The sequence below is a fragment of the Leucopleurus acutus genome, assembly GCF_964270905.1.
Source record: "Leucopleurus acutus genome assembly, chromosome: 1".
NCBI lineage: Eukaryota > Metazoa > Chordata > Mammalia > Artiodactyla > Delphinidae > Leucopleurus > Leucopleurus acutus.
Window position 1 is genome coordinate 125,771,740 of NC_139142.1, and position 12,948 is coordinate 125,784,687.

The following is a 12,948-nucleotide window of genomic DNA, read 5'->3' on the forward strand; positions in this document are numbered from 1 at the left end:
TGTATCCTACAACTTTACTGAATTTGTTGATCTAACAGTTTTTTGGTGGAGTCTATAAGACTTTTCTATATATAAAATCATATCAACTGCAAATAGATGCAATTTTACTTCTTCTTTTCCAGTTCTGATACTGTTTGTTTTTCTTGCTTTCTCTGTTTTTCTTGATTTCTCTGGCTAGAATTCTAGTACTATGTTAAGTAGGAGTGGTGAGAGTGGGCACTTGTCTTGTTCCTGACCTTAGAGGAAAAGCTTTCAACATTTCACCATTGAGTATGATTTTAGCTGTGGGCTTGTCATATATGGTCTGTTTTTCATTGAGGTAAATTTCTTCTAAACCTGATTTGTTAAGAGTCTTTATCATGAATGGATGTTGAATTTTGTCAGATGCTTTGTCTGTGTCTATTGACATGATCATGTGATTTTTTTCTTTCATCCTATTAATGTGATGTATGACATTGATTTGCAGATATTGAACTGTTCTTGCCTCCCTGGGATAAATCCCATTTGATCATGGTGTATGATCCTTTTAATGTATTGTTCAATTCAGTTTGCTAATATTGTTGAGGATTTTTGCATCTATGTTCACCAGTGTTATTGGTCTATAATTTTCTTATTTTTGTGGTATCTTTATCTGATTTTGGTATTAGGGTGATGATGGCCTCAAAGAATGACTTTGGAAGCATCCCCTTCTCTTCAGTTTTTTGGAATAGTTTGAGAAGGATAAGAATTAAGTCTTCTTTAAATGTTTGGCATAATTCATTTGTGAAGCCATCTGGTCTTGGACTTCTGTTTGTTGGGAGTATTTTTTTATTACTGATCTAATTAGTGTTAATTGGGGTCTGTTCATATTTTGTATTTCTTCCTCATTCAGTCTTGGGAGACTGTATATTTCTAGGAATTAGTTCACTTCTTCTAGGTCGTCCATTTTATTGGTGTGTCATTATTCAGAGTAATCTCCTATGATCCTTTGTATTTCTGTGGTGTCAACTGTAACTTCATTTCTGATTTTACCTATTTGGGCCCACTCTCTTTTTCTTCTTAATGTGTCTGGCTAAAACTTTATCGATTCTGTTTATTTTCTCAAAGCTCTTAATTTCTTTGATTGTTTCTTGTTTTCTCTCTTTTTCATTCTTTCGTGTCTATTTCATTCATTGCTGCTCTGATCTTTCCTTCCACTAACTGTAGGTTTTGTTTGTTCTTTCTGATTCATTTGGGTGTAAGGTTAGGGTTTTTGAGGATTTTCTTGTTTCCTGATGTCAGCTTGTATCACTATAAACTTCCCTCTGGGAACTGCTTTGCTGCATCCCATAGATTCTGGATCACTGTGTTTTTGTTTCTGTCTCCATGTATTTTTTTATTTCCTTTTTGATTTCTTCAGTGACTCATTGGTTGTTCAGTAGCATATTGTTTAGCCTCCATGTGTTTTGGTTTCTTTTAATAGTTGATTTATAAGTCTCATAGTGTTGTGGTCAGAGAACAGGCTTGGTATGACTTCAGTCTTAAAATTTATTAAAACTTGTTTTGTGGCCTAGCATGTGATCTGTCCTGAGAATGTTCCATGTGCACTTGAAAAGGATGTGTATTCTGCTGCTTTTGGATGGGATGTTTTATATATATCTATTAGGTTCATCTAATCTAATGTGTTGTTTAAGGCCTGTGTTTCCTTATTGATTTTCTGTCTGGGTGATTTGTTCATTGATGTAAGTGGAGTGTTAAAGCTCCTGGCTATTATTGTGTTACTGTCAATATCTTTCTTTATATTTGGAATGATTTGCTATATGCATTTAAATGCTCCAGTTTGTGTGCATAAATATTTACAAGTGTTATGTATTCTTGTTCATTATGTAATGTCCTTCTTTGTCCCTTTTTCATTACGTAGTCCTTCTTTGTCTCTTGTTACAGACTTTGTTTTTCCATCCCCTCACTTTCAGTCTGTGTGTGTATTTAGATCTGAAGTGAATCTCTTATAGGCAGCATGTGTGTGTGTGTGTGTGTGTGTGTGTGTGTATCTTGTTTTTGTATCTGTTCAGCCACTGGATCTTTTGATTGGAACATTTAGTACCTTTACATTTAAAGTAATTATTGATAGGTACATACTTATTGCTATTTTGTTAATTGATTGGGGGTTGTCCTTGTAGTTCTTATTTCATCCTTTCTTCTTTTCCTCCCTTCACTTGTGATTTGATGACTATCTTAGTGTTATATTTGTATTCCTTTATCTCTTTTTGTGTATCTATTATAGATTTTTTGGTTTGTGGTTACCATGAGGTTTATATATAGCAACATACACAGGTGCATATTGAAAGTTGAAGATGTCTTAAGTTTGAACACATTCTAACAACCCTGGAGATGAGCAATCTACCCAATAAAGTGTTCGTGGTAATGACCATAAAAATGCTCAATGTACTAGGAAGAAGAATGGGTGAACACAGAATTTTAAGAAGGAGTTAGAAAATATAAAGAAGACCCAAACAAAGCTGAAAAATACAGTAACTGAAATAAAAAATACACTAGAAGGAATCAACATTAGATTGGGTAATACAGAGGAATGGATCAGTAAACTGGAAGACAGAGTAGTGGAAATCACCCAAGTTGAACAAAAAAAAGAAAAAAGAATTTAAAAAAATGAAGACAGTTTAGGAGACCTCTTGGAAAACATCAAGCATGCTAGTATTCACATTATAGGGGTCCCAGAAGGAGAAGAGAGACAGATAGGGGCAGAGAACTTATGTGAAGCAATTGTAGCTAAAAACATACCTAACACGAGAAAGGAAATGGACATCCAGGTCCAGAAAGAACAGAGAGTCCCCAAAAAGATCAACCCAAAGAGATCAACACCAAGATACATTATGATTAAAATGACAAAAATTAAAGATAAAGAGAGAATATTAAGAGCATCAAGGGTAAAGCAACTAGTTATGTATAAGGGAACTCCCATAAGATTGTCCACAGACTTTCAGCAGAAACTTTGCTGGCCAGAGAGAGTGGCACAATATATTTAACGTGATGAAAGGAAAAACCCTGCAGCCAAGAATACTCTATCCAGCAAGGCTGTCATTCACATTTGAAGGAGAGAGAAGGAGTTTTACAGACAAGCAAAAGCTGAAAGAATTCAGCCCCACTAAACCAGCTTCCCAAGAAATGTTAAACGGACTTCTGTAAGTGAAAAAGAGAAGACCACAACTAGAAATATGGAAATTACGAAAGGAAAAATCTCATTGGTAAACACAAACATGTAATAAAGGTAGTAGATCAGCCAGTTATAAAGCTACTAGGAAGGTTAAAAGACAAAAGTAGTAAAATCATCTATATTCACAGTAAGTAGTTAAGGGATACACAAAACAAAAAGATGTAAAATACGATGTCGAAAACATTAAACATGCAGGGAGGAGTAAAAATGCAGAGATCTTTCTTAATGTAGGCATTTGTTGCTATGAACTTCCCTCTTAGAACTGCTCTTATTACATCCCATAAGTTTTGGTATGTTGTGTCTCCTTTTTCATTTGTTTCACAATCATTTTTTTTTCCTCTCTGATTTCTTTCATCCGTTGGTTGTTCAGGAGAGTCTTGGTATCTTCTTTGGTGAAGTGTCTGTATAAGTCTTTTCTTCTTTTAAAAAATTGTTAAATGAACTTTAATTTTTAGAACAGTTTTAGATTTACATAAAAAATGGGAAATTAGTACAGAGAATTTCTATAATCTCTACACATTGTTTCCTCTGCAACTAATATGTACATTAGTATGGTACATTTGTTACCATTAATGAATGAATCATTATTATGATTCACTATTATTAACTAAAGACCATACTTTATTCATATTTCCTTAGTTTTTATCTCTTTGGTTCATTTTAAAGAATTGAGTTGACTTGTTTTATAATTGAGTTTTAAGAGTTCTTTATATATCCTAACTACAAGTCTTTTGTCAGATACCTGCTTTGCAAATATCTCTTGCCTTTTATTTCTGTAACAGTTTTTTTGAAGAGCAATGTTTAAAATTTTGATGAAGTCCAATCTGTTGTTTTTCTTCTTTTATAATTTATGCTTCTTGTGTCCTATTTAAGAATTCTTTGCTAAACCTAAAGGGTCACTAAGATTTGCTCTTAGGTTTTCTTATAGAAGTTGCATAGCTTGAGCTTTTATGTTTTGGTGAGTTCTTGTGCATGATATAAGGGGTCAGGGTTCATTATTGGAATATGTGCAGCACTATTTGTTGAGAAGATTATCCTTTCACTATTAAATTGCCCTGGTACCTTTGTTGAAAATCAGTTGCCCAGATATGTGTGGATTTGTTGCTGGAATCTCTCTCTTGTTCCATTGATCTGTATGTCTGTCTTCATGTTAATACATTGTCTTATTATACCTTTATAATAAATCCTGGGGCTTCCCTAGTGGCGCAGTGGTTGAGAGTCCGCCTGCCGATGCAGGGGACACGGGTTCGTGCCCCTGTCTGGGAAGATACCGTGGAGCGGCTGGGCCCGTGAGCCATGGCCGCTGAGTCTGCGCGTCCAGAGCCTGTGCTCCGCAATGGGAGAGGCCACAACAGTGAGAGGCCCGCATGCCGCAAAAAAAAAAAAAAAAAGAAAAGAAATCCTGAAATTGTGTAATTTCTTTTAATTAGTCTTGACATTAGTGTTGTCCTTTCCATCCCTTCATTTGTAACTCCTTTGTATGTTCTTGTAGGCAACATATAGTTGTTTTTCTATTGTTTTAATCCAATCTGACAATTTAACTTTTTAATTAGGAGGCTTAGACCATTACCTTTAATATGATTATTAGTAATGGTTGGGTTTTATTCTATTAACTTGCTATTTGTTCTCTTCTATTAACTTGCTATATGTTCATGCTTTCTTCCTGTTTCTTATTTTTCTCCTTTTGAATATTTTTAACAATTTCATTTTATCTCTTTTACTGGATTATTATCTCCACTTCTTTTTATGGACATTTTATCTTTTATCAGATACACCTTTAACTTATCATTGTCTACCTTCAAGCATTTTATGAATAATGTAAGAACCTTTCAGCAGTATACTTCTCTCCTCCCCTTTTTGTTGTTGTCATACATTTTATTTATTATACACAAACTCCACCCTACATTGTTACGTTTTTGCTTTGAGGAGTTAATGAACTTTCTGAATTAAAAAAAAAAACCTTTGTATTACACTACACATAAAATTTACACTAATTTTTGAAAGTGTACAGTTTACTAGTGTTACATACATTCATACTGTTGTGTACCCAAACTCTAGAACTCCTTGTTCATCTTGCAAAAACTGAAAACCTATGTCCATTAAAAAATAATTCCCCATCCCCCTCTCCCTGATCCCTGGCAACCACAATTCTACTTTCTATCTTTATGATTTTGACTACTCTTGGTACCTAATGTTAAGTGGAATCATATACTATTTGTCTTTTTGTGACTGTCTTATTTCACTTAGCATAATGTTCTCAAGGTTCATCCATGTTGTAGCATGTATCAGAATATCATTCCTTTTTAAGGCTGAATATTCCGTTGTATGTGTGTAACAGGTTTTGTTTATCCATTCATTGGATAAAGCAACCTAGGTTGCTTCCACCTTTTGGCTAATTGTGAATAATGCTGATATGAACCTGAGGGTATGGGTATCTCTTAAAGACTCTGCTTTCAATGATTTTGGATATTTGCCTAGATGCGGTATTGCTGGATCATATGGTAATTCTATTTTTAACTTGAGGAACCACCATACTGTTTTTCCATAGTGGCTGCACCATTTTACATCCATAGCAACAGTGCACAAGGGTTCCAATTTTTCCATATCCTTGCCAACTTGTTATTTTGTGTTGCTTTTTTTTAATAGTCATCATCCTATGTTTATTAGGTGGTATCTCATTGTGGTTTTGATTTGAATCTCCCTAAATATTAGTAATGTTGACCACCTTTTCATGTGCTTGTTAGCCATTTGTATATCTTTTCTGGAGAATTATCTATTCAAGTCCTTTGCCCATTTATTAATTGATTGTGTTTTTATTATTGATTTGTAGGAGTTATTTCTGTATTCTGGACATTAACTCTTTATCAGATATATGATATGCAAATATTTTCTGTACGTTTCTTTTTCACTCTGTTGATTGTGTCCTTTGACGTAATCCAATTTATCTATTTTTTTCTTTTGTTTGCCTGTACTTTTGGTTTCATACCCAAGAATCCACAACCAAACCCAGTGTCATGATCATTTCCCCTACATTTTCTTCTAATTGTTTATAGTTTTAGGGTTTACATGTAGGTCTTTGACCAAATTTGAGTTAATTTTTGTATATGATATGAAATAGGTGTACAGCTTCATTGTTAGGCATGGAGATATCTAGCTTCCCCGCTCAGTTTGTTAGAGGCCATCTTTTCCTAGTGAATGGTCTTGGCATCCTTGTCAAAAACCATTAGACTTTATATGCAAGGGTTTATTTGGGGGCTCTTTATTACATTGGTAAATATTTCTTTATGTCCGTAATTACACTATTTTGATTACCATAGATTTGTAATAAGTTTTGAAATTGGGGAGTGTGAGATCTTCAACTTGTGTTATTCATTAAAATTCTTTGGCTATTTGCGTTCCCTTGAGATTCCATATAAATATTAGCTAGCATGGATCTATCTCTGTAAAAATGCCATTGGGGTTTTGATAAAGATCATACTGAATCTGTAGATCTCTTTGGGTAGTATTGACATCTTCTAATGTATGACCACAGAATATCCTTCCATTCGTTTGTCTTTAGATACTTCAGGCAGTGTTTTGAAGTTTTCAGTGTAAAAGCATTTTACCTCCTTGGTTACTTTTATTCCTAAGTACTTTATTCTTTTTGATGGTATTATATTTGTAATTGTTTTCTTAATTTTTTTAGGAATGTTCATTAGTAGTATATAGAAACACAACTGGTTTTGTGTGTGTGTTGATTCTATATCATGCAACTTTGCCAAATTAATTTATTTGGATGAATAAATTGTGGAATCTTGTGGAATCTATAAGGTTTTGTACATACAAGACAATGTCATCTGTGAACAGAGATAATCTTGCTTCTTTTTGATTTGGGTGCCTTTTATTTTTATTCCCTAGCTGCTCTGACCAGAACTTGCAGTACTGTGTTGGATAAAAGTGACAAAAGTGAACATCCTTGTCTTCTCTCTGATCCTAGAGGGAAAGCTTTCAGTCTCGTACCACTGAGTTTGATGTTAGCTGTGGGCTTGTCAATATATGGCTTTTATCATGTTGAAGTAGATAGAATCCTTCTGTTCCTTGTTTTTTAAGTGTTGTTTTATCATGAAAGTGTGTTGAATCTTGCCAAGGGTCCCAATGTGTCTCAGAGATGGTGTTGGACTGCTGGTGGGCGGGGCCAGGGTCTAGTGGTGGGGAGGCACCCAGTGCTGGTGGCTGGGCTGGGTCCTGCCATGGCAAGCTGTGGTGGTCCTGGGCTGGTGTCAGCCCACTGGTGGGTGGAGCTGGGTCCCAGGGTCTCCGGCTGCAAGGCCCTGGGGATCCTGGGGCTAGTGCTTCTGCTCGTGTGTGTGGGACAGGGTCCTGGGCCCTCTGGTGGGCAGTGCTGTGTTCCAGGTGGCTATGGGCTCAGGGGGTCTTAAGATAGCCTGCCTGCTGGTGGTGGATGGGGCTTTTTCCCCACCAAGCTAGTTGCCTGGCCTGAGGCTTCCCAGTACTGGTGCTGACAGGCTGGTGGCTGGAGCCATGTCCCATTGCTAGTAAGCTAGAGGAGGACTCTGAAGTGGTGCTTCCCAGCATCAGTGTCCACGTGATAGAATGGGCTCCCACAAATGACCTGCCAATGCCTATGTCCCAAGGATGAACTTCAGTTGCCTCTAACCTCTTGGTGATTAGCAGGTGGGTCTGACCCAGGCTCCTTTCAAAAATTACTGCTTCTTTTCTGGGTCCTGCAGCATTTGAGATTTTGTGTACACCCTTTAAGAGTGGAATATCTATTTCCCACAGCCCTCTGGGTCTCCTCTCCACTGGCCTTCAAAGCCAAACATTCTGGGGCTTGTCTTCCCAGTACAAGACCCACAGGCTGGGGAGCCCAATGTGGGGCTTAGACCCATTGCTCCTTAGGGAGAACCTCTGTAATTGTAATTAGCCTCCCGTTTGTGGGTTGCCCATCTGGGGTATGGGTCCTGACAATACTGCACCTCCACTCCTTCTACCTATCTTATTGTGGTTCCTTTTTTATATCCTTGGTTGGAGAAGATCTTTTCTGTTAGATTCAGGTCTTTCTCATCAATAGTTGTTCTGTGCATAGTTGTAATTTTGGTGTGCCCATGGGAGGAGTTGAGCTCAGGGTCTTACTCTGCCATCTTGGCAACCAAATCTAACCCACTGTCAATTATCTTTTAAAGAGAAGTTTTTAACGAAAAACGCTACTAGTATTTACCACGTGTTACTATTTCTGATACTTTTTTTTTAAATGTGTGTGTATGTAGATTCAGATTTCCTTCTGGTATCATTTCCCTTTTTGCATGAAAGACATCCTTTCACATTTTTTCCAAGTACCAGATGTTCCTCTACTTACATAGTTTCTACTTACTTGTCTTAGAGTTCACTGGTCCTTTTTCTCCATTGTCCAAATTGCTGCAGAGCTCATCCAATTAATTTTTACCAAGATTACAAACTCGGTCTTCCTTATCACGGGCAGTGGCTGAATTCTCTGCTCAGCTCTTTAGACCACGATTGTTACCTTTCATGGGTTCCTAGGAGTCTCACCCTGCACGTGTTATTTAGGTGCCAAGGATTTGAGGGAACTGTGTATGCAGATTTTGAGGGATTTCCCACCTGGAAATTTCTACCATCCTGGCAGCCATGCTGTCCAATTCCTTAGCCCAATAAGACTGATACTTTTTGCTTCAGGTCTGTCCCTGTGAACCGATGAACTGAAAAGTGCTCTCAGAAACCAGCTGAATGTGGATCTCAACCAGTATGCTTCCATTTTTTTCAAGGATCATAACCGTCTCCAGTTTCTGCCTACTACTGATTACTCATCTCTGCCTTCAATATAAGCTACTTTGGCATTATTGGAATTAGAACTGAGTTGTTATTTTAAAAACGTTTTTTAAAATGCTAGAGGTGTGAGCATCATTAAAAGTTATCAGAGTTACAGTAATTTAGTAATGCAAAAACTAAAAATAGCTTTTATTGCTGATATCATTTTTTCCATTCAAATACTGCAAAGAATAAATGGGATTATTTTTTTCTTTTTGCAGGATATAGCAAATGAAGAACACAAAAAAATTGAAGTGTTAAAATCAGAAAACAAGAAGCTAGAAAGACAAAAAGGAGAATTAATGATAGGGTTCAAGAAACAATTAAAATTAATCGATGTTTTGAAAAGGCAGAAGGTGAGTTTATCCTAAAAAACAAAGTTAAAATAAATCGTAGATGTTATTTGGCCCTTTCTACTAAGATATTTAGTATTTCTACTTTAGATATGTTTATTTTGACATGCTTAGTCACAAAATTTTATCTATACATCAATGCAAGTAAATTAGAAATGTAGAAATAGGACTACTAAATACAATATGGATACTCCCTAACTAAAGAAGATACCATATATAGAAATAACTTAGGGGATCCGTTTGCCTCCTGAAGAGTGAAAACTGATTACAAACCACTTTTGTTCTGTTCACTACATGAGTTACCTAGTGGTAAGAGGATATGAATTCATGGCTTTGCCACTGTCCCTTTTTGCAAAGATTAGGTATTACAATATTATTGAATTGTTCTCTCAACAGGTTGGTACAATACCAGCAGTGAACGCAGGTTTTTAGAGGCTGACCATTTCAAATGTCACACTGTAATTAGAATTACATATTCCTACAACAAAACTTAATTTGATAGCATATTATACACACACTTTTATAAATTTCCTGTTGTTCTGTGGTCTACTCTTAACACTAAATTAGACAATATTTGTTTTTAAACACAGATGCATATTGAAGCTGCCAAGATGTTGTCTTTCACTGAAGAGGAATTTATGAAGGCACTCGAATGGGGAAATAAGTGATCTACCTTTTAACCTATAGTGCCTGGTGGATATACCCTTTATTTAACTTAAGTTGTAATGGTTTGAATTATTTTTACTCTAAGAAATGAAGATACTTGATAAATCAAAATAATTCCAAATTCCCTGTGTAGATCTGGGTATGTAAAATTGATATCTATTACAAAATGGAAATATTTTATAAAATAAAGCAATAGGAATTTAACTTTTGATATCTTTCTTATGACCATCTAGCCCTTTTTCAACTGCACTTATGTTCTAGAGATGTAACTCTAGGTTTTAAATGGTGTTTATATGAGAGAAACTGTTTGTGTTCTTACTGACAATTAAGTGCATTCGCTAGTAAAGCACGTTGAAATTCCTCACTCTTTTCCTGTCTACTGTGAGAGGAGAAAAGTAAACTTTTCCCTGGCCAAATAAGGGAAGTAAAGTTCCAAGACACCAACATAGATAGAAGTGGTATGAAGAGGTTAGTCCCCTGGGTTGTTGGATTTTATATATATATATATATATATATATTCCTCTATATGGAGTGTGGTGCAGAATTCAGATCTTCAAATTATTAGTACAAAAACAACAGTTTGATTAAAAGCAATTAACTTTGCCATTAATTTTGCAGTGAAAAAATACTCAGTAATTTAATTTTTATCAAAAACAAATGTTTTCTTATAAATAATTGTTTATAAATGATGAAATACAGATGTTTTAGAAAATCCAAAGACAAAGAATGGATTCCTACCCTCACCGAACTGTAAAACAGAAGTTACACTGACATCTAGTGGTAACATACAAAAGAATCCAGGTTTACCAAATTTTGATGATATCACTTCTCTTCACAAATTTCACTCCTTTTCTGATATGCTTTTCTAAACTCTTCACCAAGCATATCAATATCATCCTCTTTTTTGAATACTCCCTACGAGAAAAATATTTTGTGGGTTACTGTGAATGCCAGAATAATTCACTAAATGTTCATTAACGCTAACAGATATACAGACATGAGGTTTGTAAAGTTATTTCCAAGATAACAAGATCTAATATATTTATGAAAAAAATTTTTCTGAAATTATTACTTGATATATACAAAATATTCTTAGCCTGACCTGATTTCCTGATTTACCAGATCCTGTGTTAGAACTTGTCATAGGAATCTGGGCTCTTCTGCTTTATTACTACAAGTACTACTGCTTTGATGGGCTGAATAGGAATTAATTTAATCCATACTATACCCTCTACCCTTGTTTTGAAACAGCCCTATAGTATGTATGATATGAGGGAGGTCAGGGTGAAGAGGTTGAGCTTTGCCAGATTCATGCATGGGATTGGCTCTTGCCTCAGTTCTGTGTCTAATGAGCAAACATTCAGACCCAGGTTGGGAAGCCTGATGTGGGGCTCAGAACCTTCACTCCAGTGGGTGGGTGGACTTCTGTGGTGTAAGTGTTCTCCAGTTTGTGAGTCACCCACCCAGCAGTTATGGGATTTGATTTTATTGTGATTGTGCCCCTCCTACCATCTCATTGTGGCTTCTCCTTTGTCTTTGGATGTGGGGTATCTTTTTTGGTGCGTTCCAGTGTCTTCCTGTTCATGATTGTTCAGCATTGTGATTCTGGTGCTCTCACAAGAGGGAGCGAGTGCATGTCCTTCTACTCCACCATCTTCAGTTTCCCTCTGAAATCTTAATACCATGTTTTTTTCCCCACTATTAGAGGTTATATGTTAAATGTCACTTACTTTAGGGAGATATCCTAGTAATTTTGTAGCATGTTCTTTGAGAAGTTTTAGTCTTTCTTCTTCAATAATTTCATTAATACATCCTTGCCTTCTTTGCTGCAACTGCCATTCCTCCAGTTCACGTTGCTGGAAATATAAATAAAATTTATTTTATTGTCAGAAAACACATTAAACTAAGAATGTGTCCGATAAATTTGTCTAATTTACTCTTGCAGTAAATCAGATAAAACTGATAAGTACTAGATAATATATATCTTTTACCTTATTTTATATATATATATATATATATATATATATATATATATATATGTGTGTGTATATTACAGTCACTATTTCTTTAAAGTTACAAGAAAAATCCCAGCTATGACTGGGATTTTAGGGAGGCAAGTACATATTTTCAGGACAAGTATCTTCATTACCAAGGAAAAAAGATTCAAAGAAATTATTTCCTAATTAATTCAACAAATATTTATTGCGTGCTTACCATACTCCAGGTACTGAAAGCAGCTTACAGTGTAAGATGAAAAAAAAGGTAGGTAAAACAGAATAGGGATATCTAAAATGTAAGTACTGCCATATAAAGTTTTGTAAAGCCTGTATGAAGCACAAGAGTAAGAGCAAGAGTTCCAACAGGCAAGAGGGCCTTTCCTGGTGGCGCAGTGGTTAAGAATCCGCCTGCCAATGAAGGGGGCATGGGTTTGAGCTCTGGTCTGGAAGGATCCCACATGCCGTGGAGCAACTAAGCCCCTGCGCCACAACTACTGAGCCTGCACCCTAGAGCCCATGAGCCGCAAGTACTGAAGCCTGCGTGCCTAGAGCCCTGCTCTGCAACAAGAGGAGCCACCGCAGTGAGAAGCCAGCACACCACAACGAAGACTAGCCCCCGCGTGCCACAACAAAGACCCAACACAGCCAAAAATAAACAAACAAACAAACGTCTGATAGACAACCACACCAAACTTCTGTGCCATATAAATATGGAAGAGCTGACTAGCTTTAACACGTTTTAGGGCTTAAAAGAACTCATGGAAATATATCCAAATAGTCCTATTGGATAGTGAAGGATACTAAAGGCAGACCACTGAAAAAACATTGATGAATTTCTGCCAAGAATTACTTTAAAGTAGTATTAATGCTAAACTTTTCTTTGAAATAACTAAAGTCATGTAAACCAGAAAGCAGGATA

At 36.1% G+C, this 12,948-nt stretch overlaps 2 protein-coding genes across 4 annotated transcripts in view; one reads left to right on the forward strand and one right to left on the reverse strand.

Moving 5' to 3' along the window:
* The window catches only part of TEX9 (testis expressed 9), a 212,426-nt gene extending 201,967 nt beyond the window's left edge, over positions 1-10,459 (forward strand). For both annotated transcript variants that reach the window (XM_082846619.1, XM_082846620.1), the window contains 2 exons: positions 9,235-9,369; positions 9,957-10,459. In XM_082846619.1, coding sequence (XP_082702745.1) covers positions 9,235-9,369; positions 9,957-10,034 — 213 coding nt within the window. In that variant the 3' untranslated portion in view covers positions 10,035-10,459. The remainder of the gene's footprint in view (positions 1-9,234; positions 9,370-9,956) is intronic.
* Positions 10,460-10,646: 187 nt separating this feature from the next.
* Positions 10,647-12,948, reverse strand: part of MNS1 (meiosis specific nuclear structural 1) — a 56,422-nt gene continuing 54,120 nt past the window's right edge. For both annotated transcript variants that reach the window (XM_082846577.1, XM_082846576.1), the window contains 2 exons: positions 11,763-11,888; positions 10,647-10,947 (listed from right to left, as the gene is read on the reverse strand). In XM_082846577.1, coding sequence (XP_082702703.1) covers positions 10,855-10,947; positions 11,763-11,888 — 219 coding nt within the window. In that variant the 3' untranslated portion in view covers positions 10,647-10,854. The remainder of the gene's footprint in view (positions 10,948-11,762; positions 11,889-12,948) is intronic.